Source organism: Perognathus longimembris, chromosome 20 (genome assembly GCF_023159225.1).
Source record: "Perognathus longimembris pacificus isolate PPM17 chromosome 20, ASM2315922v1, whole genome shotgun sequence".
Lineage (NCBI taxonomy): Eukaryota > Metazoa > Chordata > Mammalia > Rodentia > Heteromyidae > Perognathus > Perognathus longimembris.
Window position 1 is genome coordinate 37446633 of NC_063180.1, and position 19773 is coordinate 37466405.

The window sequence follows — 19773 nt, forward strand, 5'->3', positions numbered from 1 at the left end:
TATTGTATATATGCCTACCTGGTCTAGGGAAGAGAAAGAAAAATGAGGTATAAGATATCACAAGAAATGTATTCACTGCCTTATTATGTAACTGTACCCCCTTTGCACAACACCTTGTCAATAAAATTTAATTTTTAAACCATAAATGAAGGAAGATAAGAAAGAAAGGATGCACTGATGTTCATTTGGTAGTGATAAAACATGGGGAGTCTGTTAAGATTTAATCAGATTTGCACAGTATGACTTCAGTTTTACAGATTAAAATACTTCAATAATATTGCCTGTAGATCTATTACTTTTTAAAATATTTATTTCTCATTCCTTCATAAGTAGTTCTTTTTATTGTGTATGTTTTAGTCACAGGGTTTTAAAGCAGGGCAACCACCATGTAGAGCACTATAATCTGTATTATGCATAAATTGGATAAAACATCCTTGAAGGCTTGAAAAATGTGAAATTTACATGTTCTCATATTCTCACATGCTTATGTTCTCATATTCTTTCTCTTCTCCCTTCCATTCTTTCTCTTCTGCCATCTCTCTCTTCTTGGAGGTGTTACAGTTTATTCTGCCAAGAGGAGCTTAGCTTCATCAGGGAGATATTTGAACTGAGTGTTGACTGATGTTTATTAAATGACCAAAGAAATTCTATTTCATTTAAAGGCATATTATGTGAAAGTTCTACCAGAGGTTTTGTAGACTGACATAGTAATTTGACAGGAGATTTTCCAGAATTTGTAAAGTTATCTGGAGGCTATACACATTAAGAGACCATCAGAAGCTCTTAAGTAAGAGAAGTTCTGAAGCCAGTCTTCCAGAATTCTTGTCCCACGTTCTACCCCCTTATCCTGTGACCTTTGCACATTTTTTTAACTTTTTTATGTCTTCATATTCCTGTTCATAAAAATGGAGATAATTTTATCTAACTTGCTAGATTCTAGTTACGATTAAATGCGTTAAGGCTTATACATACTTAAGGTACCTGGCACTTAGAAAAATCTTAGTAATGTTGCTATTGTTGCATTTACTATGTAATGGAGAAAAACCTCAACATTAAGATAGGAGCACAAATAGATTTAAAATATATTTTAGGAGAAAAATTAATAAGCTTATTTACTAATGGTATCACTCAGAAATCTCAACTAGTAATGCTGTCTACTTTTATGCCCTAAAAGTTGATTTGAAATTTGTATAACATTTTGATGATTCTTGAACTTATAGAACTGAAATCTTCTAATCTGTGTTTTCTTTTAGATCTTAGAGAATATTTCAGCTGTAGCCCTTGGACTAGAAACTGAAATAATAGAAGCTGTGTACGATGCATTAGGGTATTGAAGAAAATTAATTTTTGAATTAAATATTTGGAATATAAGGAAAGAAAGGTGACTGAAAATGGGGCGGAAGAAAATACAAATCACACGCATAATGGATGAAAGGAACCGGCAGGTAAATGAAAATTTTAACTTACTTAATTGATACAGACTTTTTAAAAACATAAAATAGTTGATATTTTCTTAACTTTAATTTTTAATTCTATAATTATAAGATGTCTGACCATCCTGTGTGTTAAAGACACTTTTTATTGCAGAAATTCTGTAGGTGACTTAGATAGGCATAAAGTCAAATCACTGTATTCCTGCTATTATTAATAGGATAGATTTTCCATGTGATGTTTGGCATTTGATACATTATTGTATGCATAATTGTTAGTCTTATATTGATTATTATTTTCAAATTATCTCTATTATTAACTAAAGTCTAACTGAAATTGTCAGTATGTTCTTATCAGTTATACGTTCTGGTTCACTTAGAAATAGTGACAATAGTTGTTGATTTTTAAGTTCAGTATATCATACATTTCTAAAACATTTGTGTATAGTAACTCAGCTTTGATTGATAACTTTGCAGTACCAGTATCAGTAAATCCTCATCAATTCAGAATAATTACGGTGCTACTGCTGATGTATGAAGACCAAAGGTTGTGTCTGGAGAAAACTGTGACCCATAGGCTAGCTGCCTGTTTTGTGAAATGAAGCTTTATTTAGAACACGATGTATACATTCATTTCATACTTTTTCATTACAACAAAATTGAGTCATTACTACCAAGACTATATGGCTTTTAGCCTTAAGATCTTTGGTCTCTAGCCTTTTAAGATAGTTTGCTGGGCTGGGAATATGGCCTAGTGGCAAGAGTGCTTGCCTCTTACACATGAAGCTCTCGGTTCGATTCCCCTGCACCACATATATGGAAAACGGCCAGAAGGGGCGCTGTGGCTCAGGTGGCAGAGTGCTAGCCTTGAGCGGGAAGAAGCCAGGGACAGTGCTCAGGCCCCTGAGTCCAAGGCCCAGGACTGGCCAAAAAAAAAAAAAAAAAGATGTTTGCTGACCCCTTGGTTTACAAAAAAGAAAAATAATTTTGTAGAATATCATAAATGAACTATTTACAGCATGTTCAAGAAGGAGAGATGCTATCTGTGAGAAGACTACAGAAGTTTTGAAGTGCAGTTTATGAACTTACTGGCACAGAACAACCCTGAAGATAAGTTCTGCAATCAGGGTTGTCGTTTATCTGAATGTAGGAAGAACCAGAGTCAAAACTCAACTGAACAGCTAGTGGGAGCAAGTACAATAGCCTATAGACTGAGGAGAGCCCCATTTCCACTCACGAAGGTTGCTTAGCAAAGAATGGCCCATACAGTATGATGCAGATACATTATGAAGGCTGATAAAATAGGCCAGATTGATGAAATGATTATTCATCATCTCAAAGGAATGATTCTCCATGCCAGAGGTGCAGGTAAACCTCCTTTCATAAATCTGTGTGTGCATGTTGTGTGTTTATTTGAGAATAACATATGAGTGGGAAAGTCATAATATTCCTGAGCTCTCATCCCACACATGATCATGTTTACCTAGGTCTAGCTAGACTGGACTTACCTGTGGAAATCGATTCTACATGCCTAGAGGAAAAGAGGAGCTAGGAATTTGTAGGTAACTGTGCTATTGAACTTTATAAGTTGAAGAAATGCCTTTGTTAAAAAGATGGAACCTGCTTCAGGCTGCAGCAACTGCAGTTAGCCTGTTTCTTTAATGGATTTATCTGCTAAGTCATCTTTTTAGCTAATGCTGCCAAACAGGACAAGGGCTACAAACAGGACAAGGGCTATCTGAATTTCTCTCTCAGATAATTTCAGCAAAGAATGAAGGAAAGATATAAAGAGTACAGTGAAGCAATTTACTTTTGAGATTTGACAAGACATAAACACAATTTGTCATAAACAAATGGCATCTTAATTTTACTGATTTTTTAAAAATTTTAAATTCTGAATAAAGCTTTTTTTCTCTTTCTTTCTTTTTCCTCTTCTTTTTGCCAGTTGTGGGGCTTGAACTCAGGGCCTGGGCACTGTCCCTGAGCTTCTTTTGCTCAAGGCTCTACCACTTGAGCCACAGCGCCACTTTGGACTTTTTCTGTTTATGTGGTACTGAGAAATTGAACCCAGGACTGCATGCATGCTAGGCAAGCACTCTACCACTAAGCCACATTCCCAGCCCCCCAATTTTTTCTATAAAGGGGGAAATTGTTTCTAATGTCCTTTATTTATCCAAATTAAATATGTATTTTGATGTTCAGAGTACTAACTTAGGTCCTTGGAAGTCATTAAATTATATAGCCTGCTTAGAGATTTTAAGTATATGATCCATAGAAGTAAATTTAGGTGTGTAAGAGTAAAAGAGATGGTTCAGGGAACAGTTGCTGGAGAAGGTGAGAACAAGGTATTTGTGAATGATAGAACATAAGAATCACAAAATAGGTCACTGGGCTTAAGACAATATAGAAAATCTGGGGGATGACAGTACCGTGCACGTGAAGAGCTGCTTCACTTTGCTTCCCATTGGTGGGTTTGGTGAAAACTGCATTAATCAATGGAGGCATTGATTAATCACCTTTTTTTTAAAAAAAGAAAACTTTGTGTTAAAGTATAGCTGAATAATATTCCACTTTACATATACATGTGTATATTGGATGTACATTGTGTGTATGTGTGTGTATACTATATCCATTCATTGGCTGATGGGTACTCCAGCTAATTCTTTAGCTTGGCCATTGTGAGTAATGCTACTGTAAACATAGATGTGCTGTTATTTCTACTGTATACTCCATGGTAGTTCTAATCTTATTTATTTATTTGTTCATTTATTTATTTGCGGCACTGGTATTTGAACTTGCTAAACCAGCACTTTTCCACTGAGCAATGCCTTGAGCCCCTACTTTTGGTTTATTTATTAAGGAACTTCCATATTGATTTTCAGAGTTGCTACCTATTATGAGGGTCACTCCCTTCCCCCATACTCTACATTTGCTTTTTGTTTTCTTGCTAGCCATTCTGACTTGGGTAAAATAGAATCTCATTGTCATTTTAATTTTCATTTCCATTATGCCTAGGGATGCCAAATGTTTCTTCATGTTTTGCCATCTGTACTACTTTTGAGAACTATCCAATTTACTTGCCCATTTATTAATTGGTATTCTTTAATTTTTGAGTCTATATATTCTGAATGTTAATCTTCTGTCTGATGAATACCGGGCAAAGATTTTCTTACATTATGTAGATTATTTCTTTGGTAATTGTTCCTTTTGGTGTACAGGAACTTTCAACTTGATGCAGTCACATTTGTCAATTCTTATTCTTTCTCAGCAATTGGAGTCTTATTCATACAATTTATGCCCATGCTTACATCTTTAAGTTTCTCATGTTTTCTTGTAATAATTTCAAAGTTACAGGTCTTACATTAAGATCTTTGAGACATATTGAATTGATTTTTTACACAACTGAGAGATTGGGATCTAGTTCTGTTTTTCTACACATGGATATACATTTTTCCTAAACATCATTTGTTGAAGAGAATGTTCTTTCTCCAACATGTTTTTAGCAACTTTATCAAAAATTAGATGATTATAGATTTGTAGGTTTATTTCAAGGTATTCTATTTCATTGGTCTACATATGTGTTTTTTGTTAGTGCCTTGCTGTTTTTATAACTATGACTTGGTAACATAATTTGTGATTTGTATTGTGATACTTCCATTCTTGTTCTTTTTGTTCAGAATTTCATGGCTTTTTCCACCCTTTTAAAAAAAACTATTTTAAATAGAAATTCAGTTGTTTTCTACATTGATACTAGTCTGAAGGATGCGGTTTTAATATTCTTTAATATTCATATTTTGGACATGTGAACACTTAGTTGTCTGTGGGTACAGCTACTGAGTTCTAAAGCGTACATGCGATTAACTTTTGTAGCAGCTGAAAAAAGTTTTCTTTTGTTTTTGCTAGCAGTATGCAAGAGTCCAACTGTTCCAAATCCTCATTCCTGCTGGTATTGTGATTTTCATCTTAGCTAGTCTTATAATGAAAAGTAGTCATTTATTTTAATCTTGTTTTCACAATGTCTGATGAAGTTTTTACCTTTTTGTGTTTCTTATTGGACATTTAATTACCCTTTTTAATGACTTGCCTCTCTAATGGGAGAATATAATGCTAATATAAATACACTAATATTAATTAGGTTAACATGTGATATGTATTATACCACACATATACTTATCAAAATGGTTTGTCTATTAGATTTGTGACAAATATTTTGTGCCACATCATGGCTTGCCTTTTTACTTTATTAATCTTTTTCTTTATGAAAAACTCGCTTTGTAGTTGCTTTTATTTTCCTTGAGTTAGTCTTATTATGTAGCCCAGGCTGGCCTTGAACTCAAGTGCTGGGTTTATAGGCATTCATTTTGCTTTCTTTTTTTTTTTTTTTCAAGATAAGGTCTTAGTATGTTGTCAGTCTTGTTTCAAACTTGTGGACTGATGTGATTCTCCCTCCTTAGCATTCCTGATTAGATTGAACTATAAGTATGTACTGCAGTGCCTACCTTGTATTACCTTTCTGTTCTTTCCTTTATTGGTGAGGCTGTTTGTATCATATTTAAGAAATCTTTGCATATTGCAAGGCTGTGAGGATACCTATTGTAGGATATGAGGATGATCTGGTTGTGACATCTTTCACCCTATTGATCCACAAAGGTTGGTTCTGCTAATCTGACTGGCGAAGTGGTATCTTTTTTCCCATTATGATTCCATTTGCTTTTCTCCCAAAGTGTCATGCTTGGTCAAAGAGGATGACCTTCCCTGGTAGAGGAAGGAGGGCCTCTGCTAGAACTTCCAAGCAAACTCTCAAGATAATTCTTTTGGATTTTGTCAGAGTGTTTAAGTTTTAGAAATCTGTTAACCATATAGAATTATTTGAGGGTATGGTGTAGTGGTCAAGATGTATTACTTTAGAAATTAAATAGTTGGCTCAGCATAATTTATTACAAAAGCTATTCTTTCCTCATTGCCTTTGTCATGAATCAAGTAACAATATATGCGTGGGTCTATTTCTCCATTCTGTTTTGTTCTATTTGACTATTTTGTTTATCCTTCTCAATTCTGTACTATTCTAATTACTGTAATTTTATATCTGGTAGTATCGTCCTCTACCATTGAATTTTTGCAGAATTGGCTGTCAGTCGTTCACCCCTTTTGATTTCCAAATGAAACTACTTGTCAGTCAGTGTTTATCCAACAACAATCAACCACAAGTATCTTCCTAGAATTTTAATTTATTTAATTAATTAATTTTTTACTGAATAGAACTGTTGGGGGAGCTTTGAACTTGGCCTTAATGTGTGCCTGCTCTCTTATTTCCTCAGCTAGCACTCTACCACTTTAGTTACAGCTTTGCTTCCAGCTTTTTGTAAGGATGAGTCTCGCAAACTTTTCTGCCTGGGCTAGCTTTGAACTATGATCCTCAGGAGCTTCCTGAGTCACTGGAATTATAGGCGTGAGCTACAAATGCCTGGCCTATATTATTTTAATGTAATTAATGTAGTTGGCTTAAGAAATTGTAATTGCCTTGGAGTTGTAAAATTGTATATTGTAATTATGTAGTTAGCATTCTCTGACTAGCCTATTTTAGGTTGAGTTGTCTATGACACAAAATTTATGAATTGTAATGTGGCAACATTACTAATCAACCCTACTAATTAGTTGACATTTATTGATATTCAGTTTTATATGTCTTCTAAGGTAAGGGAAACCTTTGTATGGCACCAGGCTTATTCTGAAGTGAAATGCTAAAATCAAGGAAAATTATAGATTCTAATGGCTTATTTTCCTGTTTTGTGTCTTACATTTTATTACCATCTTATCTTGTGGGTTGAATATTCTTCCCTTAAGCTGTGGTCAGTAGCTAGTATGGCTTAATGGGTATAAAGGAGATGTCTTGTTTTTTGTTGTTTTTTTTTTGCCAGTCCTGGGTCTTGGACTCAGAGCCTGAGCACTGTCCCTGGCTTCTTTTTGCTCAAGGCTAGCACTCTACCACTTGAGCATCAGCGCCACTTCTGGCCTTTTTTATATATGTGGTGTTGAGGAATTGAACCCAGGGCTTCATGTATACGAGGCAAGTACTCTACCACTAGGCCATATTCCCAGTCCACAAAGGAGATGTCTTTTATTTTCTGTGTAGTGAAAAACCCTAAGCTGCAATTTAATTTGATCTATGTTTTAAAATTACCACTCACAGATGGGAAAGGAAAACTGGGAGAAAGCAAAGGAAGGGGTGACATTGTCTAAGAAGGATTGTACTCATTACCTGACTCATGAAATTGTAACCCCTCTATACAACTCCTCAATAATAACAATCAAATTATATTAAAAAAAATCACTTGCAGTTACTTGGCAATTAGAGATGAAGCAGAAAATCTATTAAGGTCATTATATGTAAGAACATTATGATGTAACTTATATTGAATGGTAGTGGTATAGATAGAAATGGAGAGAATTAGGATATATTTTAGAGATCAAGTTGGCAAAATTGGATGATGAATTAGATAGGGTGTAGACTATTAAGAATGAGCAAGGGTAATTCTTCACACTGGTTTTGTGGTTGTTATTTGAATGATGATTGTACCTTTATTGAAATGAGTAAGAGTGTGGAAAAGCTTATTGACACTAAAACCATGATACATTCACTGGCAAGAATAGAATAGAAGGAGAAGGGAGCCCGAGTTAAAAGCTTCTTCATCTGCTCAATGTGGAGGTTGAACAAAGGGAGAGGAGTAGCAGTCAAAGCTGAGGAGCAGGCAGTGGACTCAAGGCACATTGTGTGCAGAGTATGTCCAGTAGAAAGTGAAGACTGAGTGGGTGAAGGGATGACATTGTCCTTATAAACTGACAGGTTGATTTGAAGATTTTTTTTTTTTGGCCAGTCCTGGGCCTTGGACTCAGGGCCTGAGCACTGTCCCTGGCTTTTTCCCGCTCAAGACCACAGCGCCCCTTCTGGCCGTTTTTCATATATGTGGTGCTGGGGAATCGAACCCAGAGCTTCATGTGTACGAGGCAAGCACTCTTGCCACTAGGCCATATTCCCAGCCTCTGAAGATTTTTTTTTCTTTTAAATGTGACAACATGGCTGAGATGTAAAGATGAGAAGATGTAAAGACGAGAATTTACATGACTGGACCTTAATTGTGTAAATTAAGGGTGACAGTGGAATTGATAAGAGTAGTCTAGGTAATATGGGAATGGAAGTTAGTTTTAATTAGTCAAGGAGAGATGTGGCTGTAAGAAATAGGTGACTGTAGACACTTCTTTCAGACATTTTTATTCTGAAGTTGAGAGCAAAGAGAAAGGTTGGAGACTGGAGTGGCAATGTAGAGTCGAAGGAGATGTCAGGGCATGTGGAAATGCTGATCTATTCAATCTAATAAAGCAGAAGAAGACCACGAGGAGGAAGAGATTGGGAAACACAGGAAAGAATAGGAGCAGATATGTCAGTATTAGCAGAGAACCGAGCTTGGGGAAAGGTACAGATGAAACAGAATGATAGATTTGGTGATGAAGACATGAAATAATTCTTTCATTTCCATTTTTTTTTAAGATTAAAGGTGAGGTTATCAGAGGAGTGAAGTTGTGGGAGAGAAGATAGGAAATCACAAATGAGATTCAGAATGGGGTAATGACCAAATAAGTGAAGTTAGTAATATCAGGCCTCATTTCAGAAGCACCAGGTTTGGGGGGTGAGAAGTTCCATTCCTAGGAATTATTATAGTCAGCTACTAGCATAGAGATAAAAGGGTAACTGGGTATATGTTTAGGGAGTCAGTCCTTGCTTGGAGCTATGTAAATGTTGTATGTGTGGAAGAAATAGAAACAGTGATGGATTGTCAGCTAGAAAGAGAATTGATCTCAATCTGAAACCCAAAATCCCAGTGCTCTTAATCTGCACCTTTCGTGTATTATAATGCCACACAGTGGCAAATTTCACAACTCAGACATGCTAAAGACTTTGGGTATGTGTATAAGGTAAACATATGGCTAGAGCTGGGTTCCACCTCCAAGCTATCTCATTGTGTGCATGCAGGTGGTCCACAAAAAAGTCTCATCTGAAGCATGTATGGTCCTGAGCATTTTGGATAAGGACTACTTGACCTGTAGTAGTAAAATGGCATGTAAATGGATTGGAGGACTTCATAAGTATAACAGTTTTAGGAGAGGTAATATGAACTAGAAAAATTACAGAAGAAGCAAAGGGGGATTTCATGCAATTGAGATTCTTGGTGAATGGGAAGTTGAATATGTGACCATGGGAGCAATGGACATGTGCCCAAGAGAGAAAGGAACAGCAAATCTAGTGCACAGGCACTGAAATCAGCTGGTGAAGAAGTAAACTGCAAAAGCAGGGTAGTCAGGTGATACTGCATGAGAAGGACTGATAGGACTGGATCACTTTGGACTCACCACAAGGAGGATTATTAGGTGATATGATTTCGTAGCACAGGCTTCAAAATATCTGAGGTTTTTGAAGGAAAGAGTAGGAAAAAATAGGGCCTTGAGTTTAAGCAATATCTAATATTTTTAAAGAAATAAAAAAATTGGGGGTTCTGTGAAAGGGCTTTATAAGTAGCATATTTCAGTTAGAAGAATAAATAGTAAAAGAAGATTTGACAACATCAGAGAATTTGCTGATTCTAAACTGAATTCAGTGGGAGCAGTAGGAAGGTTTGAGAGGGAAGAAAAGTATAAGCTAGATTAGTGAATATTTTAGTTGTTGTTTAGGGATTAAAGCCTGATGTGCTGTTAGGTTACCTAAAATGGAGTAGGGAACAGGTTTTAATAGGTTTAAGCTCAATGGTAAAGGACCCCATTGGTTAGTGTTTCCTTCTGTTTTTTCCCCGCTTCTGTGTAGTCACAGCCAAGGATAAGGAGAAACCTTGAACCAGGGAAGACTGTAGACCTGTGGCAGAATAGGGAATGAAGAGGCACAGGTGGAGCTTGAGACTAGGACTCATTCCTGTCTTTGAAATCTGGCTCCATATTGAAAAAAGACTCAGCTTCAAATAGCCTAAATTTCAACTGCTAATGCTATTAATAAAAGGTACTTTTTTCTTTGATTGTGCAGGTCACATTCACAAAGAGAAAGTTTGGATTGATGAAGAAAGCCTATGAACTTAGTGTGCTCTGTGACTGTGAAATAGCACTCATCATCTTCAACAGCTCTAACAAACTGTTTCAGTATGCCAGCACTGATATGGACAAAGTTCTTCTCAAGTATACAGAATATAATGAGCCTCATGAAAGCAGAACCAACTCGGATATTGTGGAGGTAACACACATATCTAGTAATTCATGAATTGCAGATAACAATTAAATCTTCTGTTAAGTAACATTAAGTGCCAGATTGCTTTGTATGTCCAAAATATAGAATCATTTCTTAGAAGAATCTAAAATTGCTGTATGATGACCCACTTGTGCTATAAACAGATCCTATTCAATCAAATAAAGTAAGCTGGCCTCTTTTCTTACATAAATCTACTGGCCAGTATAGTCTAACATTTTGTCTATGTTTATGTATTTTGTATGAATTTTTAAATTAAAAGCTATAATTTTAATAGGCTTTAATAGTTTTATTATGTTAGCAATAACTCACAACTTTCAACACTAATGAAAAGGAAAGAAAATATTTGTTTTGTTAAGGACGCTTCAGTTGGGGGAAGGAAAGAAAGTCTTTTGGTTTTTTGTTTTTTTATCCACAACCTATTCAGTATCTCTCATAGTTCTGTCAGCTTAATTGTGTGAAAAAGAAGTTGGTTTTTTTTCTATCTAAGTTTAAGAAGTTGTTTTGTAAAGAATGATTTTTATCTATTCAAAAAGAGTATTTTAAAAATAAAACTTTCATAAAGCAAAACCAGTCAGACATAGTAGCTCACATGCCTATAATCCTAGCTACTTGGGAGTCTGAGATCTAGAGAAACACAATTTTAGGCCAATTCAATTGCAGCCAGTAAAAAGCTGGACATGGTGGCCCAGGCCTGTTATCTTAGTTACATACAAAGCAAAAAGCAAGATCCTTTTTGAAAAAACAACCAGAGCAAAAAGGCCTGGGAGTGTGGCTCAAATGCAAAAGTACCTGCTTAGCAGGTGAAAGGCCCTGAGTTCAAACCCCAGTGCCACTCCAAAGAAGAAGGAATAAGTTCTAGTATTCTGTTGTTCAGTAAGATTGTATAGATACTGACAATGGACTGTATTTCAAGGACACTACAAGGATTCACGTTGCAAATAAGTAGTTTGTGAAACACATAAAATTAGTCTTCTTTAACCTGTGAAGATGATGCACCTGCATCCTTGCTTGTAGTACATATCCAGATCTCAGTTCTTCTTCCTAGTGGTGATAATGCACACATTTTTCTAAAATTTGCTAATCAGGTCATCCATATCAGACCTGAGAATGATGCTTATGTGATGTAGCTATAGCATTTAAAAGCCGTCAGATGAGTTTTGAAGAGTAATGTAAACAGTTGGGGCTGGGAGCATAGTTGAAGTGTTGAACTATGTGTGACTGCTTGACGAGCATGAAGCCTTGAGTTTAAACCCCAGAGCTGCCCTCCAATTAGTGATGATATTGGGGATAAGTGAAATTCTAATCAGCATAAACTTATAAACGAAACAAAACATTCAAGGATGATTTAAGCAATGAAAGTAGCTAGGGAAAACTGGTTGATCAGCTTGTCAAAACCTTCCTTTCATTCAGTTTGTGTGCAATGCTTCCTTACATAATGCTGTGCTATTTCTAAATAAGACCATATTGCCCATGGTAGCTGGGAACATTTCCTTATAGTAAAAAAAAATTAACATTACTCTTAAATTTGTACATGTGCATATCTAGACATAACACAACAAAACATGAAGTTACATTGGCAATTAGCATTAAGTGCTTGAATTATGAAGAGCTTTATTTTTATTAAAATATTCAGTAAGCCAGGTATGATGGCGAATACCTATAATATTAGTTACTCAGGAAGCAGAGATTGAAGGAATAGTGGCTTAAGGACAGCCTGGGCAAAAAGTTTATGAGACCCTATTTCAGCTGATAATAGTTTAGCTACAGAACAAGCATCAATTGGGGGATCATAGCCCAGTCCAGCCTGGACATAATTGCTAGACACTATTTGAAAAATAAAGCAAAAATGAATGTCTAGCAAACATGAAACCCTAAATTAAAACCCCAGTACTACCTCCCCCCAAATTAAAATGTCAGCTTTCTGTAAACCTAAATTTTAATACTTAGAATTTGCATTTATTACTTTTAATTGTAACAGATTATTTAGTTATTAAAAATAACCTTTAAAGGCTGGGCACCAGTGGTTCATTCCTATAATTCTAGCTACTCCGGAGGCTGAGATCTGAGTCATTGTTCAAAGCCACCCCAGGCAGGAAAGTCAGTAAGATTCTTATCTCTAATTAACCAGAAGCCAGAAGTGGTGCTGTAGCTCTAGTAGTAGAGCACCAGACTTGAACAAAAAATACCCAGGCCCTGAATTCAGGCCACAGGACTTGCACAGAAAACAACCAACCAACTACTTAAAAGCATTAAAATAATTTTAGCTTTACATTAGCTGAGAATAGATATACTTGATTAGATATACAATTTTTAAATTATATGCAATTTTGTATCCATTTTAAAAATTGTCCAATTTTTAAATTCTTTAGCTCATTGCCATCAGTAGAACACATATGTGAAAATCTTGCTTGTAACACAATTAGTGATTTCACTGAAATGAAGAAGAGAAAAATAAATATGATATATATGTATATATAACAGTAATACATGCTCTTATTTTATTGCTCATCCAACCATTTCTGGTGTGTGAATAGGAATATATATAGTACTAAGTAAATATCATTTTGATAATCCACTGATATAGCTTGAAGGAAAAAATAAACCACCACACTGAATACACAATACACTTGTGTAACCAGATATATATGGGATTTTAGCCCACACATCAGGCAATTCTATGCATCTGGCTGTGTATCCCCTAGTTTAGAAACTGCCTGGAGTACTTAAGTGTCAGAAACCATTGGATGAGAGCTCAGCTCCTATTATAGTAGGTTGTGATCTGTGCCCCTCACCAGTTGATTACAAACTAACTCCCTCAAGCGTCCCCCTGGGTCTGGTTGGTTTGCTAGAATAGCTCACAGAACTCAGGGGCGCACTTGCTTACCTCTTGCAATTTATTCTACAGTATATTATAATGCAGATGAATAGAATGAAGAAGAGCTACAGAGGGAAAGGAAAGGGATCCCCACCACAGAGCTTCTGTCCTTGTGGACTTGAGGGGCACCCCTCCACCCCACACTAGATACTTTCACCAACCTGAAAGGTCTACTTCCTGCATTTCATTAGGTGACAGTCCACAGTGAATGCCATCAAAGACATCAGTGGAATCTTTTCATGTTATTGAGCACTGGCACAAAAATAAGTGACAGGGGCTGCTCTCTCCCTTCAGTGCTGGGGATCAAACCCAGAGCCTTTTGCACATCTAAACAAGCACTTTGCCACTAGGCTACACCCCCAGCCCTAGGTGGCAGGCTTTTTTTGGTCCTGCAAGGAGAAGTACTTAAAGCATATAGAGAAAATATGAGAACTTCCTATATTTTCTAGTCAGTAAATTCAGATCAGAAAACGGCCAACTCTCTTATGTAATTTTATAGCAATATTAGGTATGTCCTAGAGTGTAGGAAACTAGAGATTAAAATTGCCAACATCAGTAGTCACCCATTATTTATACACACGCATATGTATATAAATTGAATTTATACTAAATGGAAATCTAGAACTAGTAGAAGCTTGGGAGCTGTGCATCAAAATAAACTGTATGCTAAAAAGCACGAAATAAGAGTTTTAGTGGCTGCTACATAAGAAATTTTTATGGTCTTTTTGTATTATTTTCATTTTGTAGAAAGAGTAAATATTTCTATTGAACAAAAATTTTTAGTGGGTTTTTTTGAGGTAGGGTCAATGTAGCTCAACTGGACTGCAACTAACTCTTTATCCCAGGCTGGCTTTGAGCTCAGAATCATCCTGCCTCCACCTCTTAAGTGGATTATAGACATGTTTTTTTAATTACTGATATGTAGCTTATTGGCAATGGGGAAGGGAGGGGGAAAATAGTTAAGATTATTTACATCTGTCAATTAGAAAATTAAAACAGATGCTAGTAAAAGTGATCATATGCCAGCACATCAGTGATTCTCAAAATGTGGTATTCTACCTAGCATGTTGATGCTGGTCAGTAGTAGAGAACTTTTTAGAAATACAAGTTCTTGGGCCCTACCTCAGATCTACCGGATCAGTTTTAGTAGAAGTCTAAATAATCTTGTATTAACTTGTCCGAAGTGCAATTGTAAGCCGAAAGTTAACACACGATCTCTTGGAAATGGCTATCTAGCCTTTAAACTGTTGTAAGCCTGAAGATATCCACAGAAATAATTTTTGGCAGTAAGCAAGCATAAAATAAAATGGTAAATTTTAAAAATAGAATGCTAGTGACAAGCAAGCAGGTGGGTCCTTGTCCTCTGGAATAGTATAGAAATAAAGCCAGGAAAAGGGCGGGGGGGGGGGTGAGAATAAAAGACAGTTTATTGCAAAGTGAAAGAAAATTTGCCTGGACGAGAGGACAGCAGAACCTGGAAGTGGGTAGTTTGTTTGGCTGCTCAGGGTACCTCCTTTCATTCTGTTCTCCATGAGTTGGAGTCTACCTCCAGACCCCTATTGATCAGTTTGAATTAGGGGCAGTACACATTTAGGTGGGCTCACAATGCCAAAGGCCTATTGGCTCACTGGAAACAGGGGCAGATTTTCAACTAGGCCAGAGCTGTTAGGGCTATTTCCCAATTCCCAGTTGGTTCCACTGTCTTCAAAGGCAACTGAAATTGACTGAATTAGCTATAGCTGCACCTCACCCAGCCACAAAGAAACAGTGGGAATGCCTAGAATGGAGAGACTCCATAGTGAAATACAGTCCTTTGTCTCCCTGAAGGAGGAAGGATCTACCAAAAGGAACAGTAGTTCTTTATTTGCTGCCTGTACAGCAAATTTGCTTCTGAGGAAGGGAGAGAATAAGCTGTGTAACTCATAATTACCACCAAACAGGAAGACAGGTGTCCTTAAGTGTCTACTGAGTAGAATTAACTAGGTTAAAACACAAAACCAAGCACCAAAAGACAAGCTGGGAGGGGCTGGGGAATATGGCCTAGTGGCAAGAGTGCTTGCCTCATATACATGAATCCCTGGGTTCAATTCCCCAGCACCACATATACAGAAAACATCCAGGAGTGGCGCTGTGGCTCAAGTGGCAGAGTGCTAGCCTTGAGCAAAAAGAAGCCAGGGACAGTGCTTAGGCCCTGAGTCCCAGCCCCAGGACTGGCAAAAAAAAAAAAAAGACAAGCTGAGATAAATGTGATGATTCTGTTACAGACCTTTGTAAGCTTCCAGAATGCTGATGGGCCCCTGGGGGAGGGTCACAGCCCAACTTTGTGAGGCCACTGACCCAGGCATTTTCCATCACTAGTACCTGTAACATAGCTCTAATGACTTACATTTCATCATTTCTACATGGTTCTGAGAACTTCTTTCAGAGATTCTTTATGAGAGGGGCATGGAGTTAATGGGAGATGGAATCTGGTTTCTAAGATGAGCAAAAAAGAAGTGAGATGGTTTTGTCTCTTGAAGGGCATGATGCTGTTTTGGTTTTCTGGCAGTTTTATAATATCCTCAAAGAGGCTTTGGAAATGATCACCCCCCCCTCCCCGCTTCATATTATAGAAAAGGAATGGAACAAAGTGTTTAAGAGGCTTGCCTAATGTTTTCCAGAACTGCATTTGGAGTGGCAGGGAAAGGAAACAAATAATAAGACATCTGGTTGAAAGACTAAGTTGCCCTCCTCCTCCCCCTCCCTCCCCGCCAGCCTTCCTTCCTCACAGCCAGGAGCAACAGGATGGTGATTAACAGGGTGAGGCACACCATCCTCACCATCCTCACCATCCTCTGGTCCTCTCCTCTTCCCAAGTCTCTGTGCCCTACAACAATCATCATAGTTCATGCACTTTCAGTTTTACTATTTTTATTTTGCTATGTATTTGAACATAAATGGACATAATTTTCACTCATAACCTATTATAAGAGACTAGGCATTTCTGCCAGGTGCCAGTGACTTACACCTATAACCTGTTCTACTCAGGAGGCAGATAGGAGGACTGAAGTTTAGAAACAGCAAAAAGTTTGTGAGACTCCCATCCCATTGTAGCATGGAACTGTCATCCTTGCTACTCAGGAGGCTGAGATGGGAAGGATTGCTGTTCCACAATAGCCAGGGGAAACAAGTTCATGAGACCCTGTCTCAACTGAAAAAAAAAAAAACTGTGGGTAGTAGTGCATGCTTATCATCTCACCTATGGAGGAAATCCTGGTTGAAAAGCAAGACCCTATCTCAAAAATAACCAGAGCATAGAGGATTGGAGGTGTGCCTCCAAGTGGTAGAGACCTTGCTTAGCAAGTGCAAAGCTCTGCTTTCTAATCCCAGTACCACCAAAATAAGAAAGGAAAGGAGAGAGCATAGTTTTTGTCTTCAGTTCATATTTTTCTTCATGAGAGATCGATTGTTTTGATATAAAACCAAGATTTCATAGGTACAAGGTATGTTGTATATCACTTTATAAATACCTTGTGTTTCTATAAGACATTTCTTATGCTTATTGATAAGTATCTTTGTGTCCTTTCTATGTCCGTATGTGTTAAGGATTCAGTCTGTTAGTACTTACCCTTATATAAAGTGTGGGTTCCCTCCCCTCCTCTGGAAAGTCTTCCATGCTTTGGTCAAGCTTTTGACCAAGAAAAGAAAGGAAGGTGAAAAGAATGGTCAGAGGAAGCCTGCTGTAGAGTTGACCCCCTCATTAGTCCTATGCAGGACAGGGCTTGACAAGGAAATACGGTGGAAGGAAGATGTTCTAGGTCAAGAGATGGGAATGAGGAAAAGAGTCACTGCACAGTTTATGAGGTAAGATCAGATCAGCTAAGTATAGAGCCATACATTGTTAAGAATGGGAATAGCTTGAGACCCGAGAAGTAAATCAGATCCTGTGATGGACTTCATCCTGGGGGTTTAGCTAGCCAGGAACAGCTTAACAGAATAGCTTCCAGGATATCACTATCTTAAATTTCTCAGGTAATAAATTGTGCTAGAATTGCATGTATATTTCAAAGTGGTTGCACATAAAGGAAAAGAGATAAAATATTGAATGTAATGAATTATTCCTACATTTTAACTTATTGTACTTCTATTTGTACTATATATGATAAGAATGATTATTCATATTGCAATAAATAGCACTAGGAATATTGTGGTAACTGACCACATTGCTGCCCTTTCTTAACAATGTGTTGGCTATTTTATGCTGCAGAAGTCTTTTCATTGAATGTACTCAGCTTGGCCTTAATGCCTTTAGGATTCCAAGACTGGGATGTTATCCTCTGAAATTACTCATTATCCAGTTTTTAAATAGAGTATTGTTGTTAGTGTCTGACGATCATTTAGAGCAAAAGATACTAGGTGCTTACTATGTTTGTCAGTGTTTTCTGTGCGCATGTAAAGAGGGTGAGTGTGATCATATTTCAGTCCTCTCATAAAAGTGGGTAATGAAGTTTTTTGAAACCTGGAACTTCAAGTGTATAATTTAAAGTTAGGATGGCAGCTACATAGACTTCAAATTTATTTGAAATTTTTGTTTTCCAGTTTTCAAAGAGACTATTAAGAATCTGGAGTATACAGGCAGGAAGTTATCTTCTATGTGTAGATGAGTCAAGCTCTCCTTTTCTTTTCCTATTTTCTTTTTTGGTTGAACTCAGAGTCTTACACTTGCTAATGAGCAGGCACTTTACCACTGGAGCCACACCTTCTAGTTCCTTTTTATATAGGCTATTTTCTTTTTTTTTTGGCCAGTCCTGGGCCTTGGACTCAGGGCCTGAGCACTGTCCCTGGCTTCTTCCTGCTCAAGGCTAGCACTCCGCCACTTGAGCCACAGCGCCGCTTCTGGCCGTTTTCTGTATATGTGGTGCTGGGGAATCGAACCTAGGGCCTCGTGTATCCAAGGCAGGCGCTCTTGCCACTAGGCTATATCCCCAGCCCCTATCTAGGCTATTTTCAAAGTAGGGGTCTCACTTTATGCCTAGGCTAGCCTGAACTGACCTCTTCCTACTTGGGCTTTCCTTGTCACTGGAGATGACAGTCATGAACCACCACTTCCAGTCATTGTGCTTCTCCCATAGCTTGGATAATAGATGTGTACCACTGTGCCCAGCCATTGGTTGAGATAGGCTAGCCTTGAACCACAGTCTTTCCACCTATGCTTCTCAAATAGCTAGGGTTACAGGCTTAACCCACGCTCCTGGCTTATATTTTTGAAGTTATAATAATATAATTAATGTTGTATCTATAAAGCATTATGATTATTTGAGATTTTTATATTTTGGACATGTAAACACATAGAATTTTTCAAGTTTTTGTTTGCTTGACTCATAATTCCAATACTTTATAATTGTGCATTCTAAATATATCTGGGAATAATACTAAATATTTAAGATTTTGATATGCGAATTTATTAAAAATATTTTTTGTAGTTCTCCTTTTAGAATTGTTTATTTTCCTAAATTTGTCTTGGTTATGAAGAATGCTATTTTCCTTAAGTTCTTTTGAGTTTTGTTTTATGTGGTGTGTTCGTTGGCAATCTTAACATACCTGGAGATAACACTTAATCCATGTAAATACCAGTAATAATTATTCACGTTCATAGTAAACATTTCCAAAGAAAATACACGAACTGTTTTCATTCTATCTAGTACCCTACAAACCACTTCCCCAAGTATCCTTCACTATTATAGGCTTGAAGCGTGTTGATTTATATGCCAGACATACTTGATGTTAACCTACTAAACTACTTTAGAGATCAACAACTCAATGGTATTATACAATATATGGTCCAGTGTGACCTGCTTGTCACGTAAGTGGACATTTTATCCTTATTGTAGCATAAATTAGTACTTCGTTCTATGGCTAAATCCAGTGCATTTACTGCTTTGAAGTTTGTTCATAGTTGTGTGAGCATATGTTTTTATTTTCTCTTGGGTATCTAGCTAGGAGTGGAATTTCCTGGATTGTATGGTAAGTTCTGTGGTTTAATTTTTGAGGAACTGCCAAATTATTTTCTACATCTAACTTAAAAAGAAAAAGTAAAAGCATCAAGAAAAAACAGCCTTTTATGAGAAATTTTTTGGTTCATTTCTTCTTTAAAATACTGATTTTTAAAATTTCAGTATTTTGGGGTCATGTTATCTGGACCA

General features: G+C 37.0%; 1 protein-coding gene across 7 annotated transcripts in view; it reads left to right on the forward strand.

Moving 5' to 3' along the window:
• The window catches only part of Mef2a (myocyte enhancer factor 2A), an 88412-nt gene that overhangs the window by 29302 nt on the left and 39337 nt on the right, over positions 1-19773 (forward strand). For all 7 annotated transcript variants that reach the window (XM_048329800.1, XM_048329802.1, XM_048329798.1 and 4 more), the window contains 2 exons: positions 1254-1445; positions 10498-10701. In XM_048329800.1, coding sequence (XP_048185757.1) covers positions 1392-1445; positions 10498-10701 — 258 coding nt within the window. In that variant the 5' untranslated portion in view covers positions 1254-1391. The remainder of the gene's footprint in view (positions 1-1253; positions 1446-10497; positions 10702-19773) is intronic.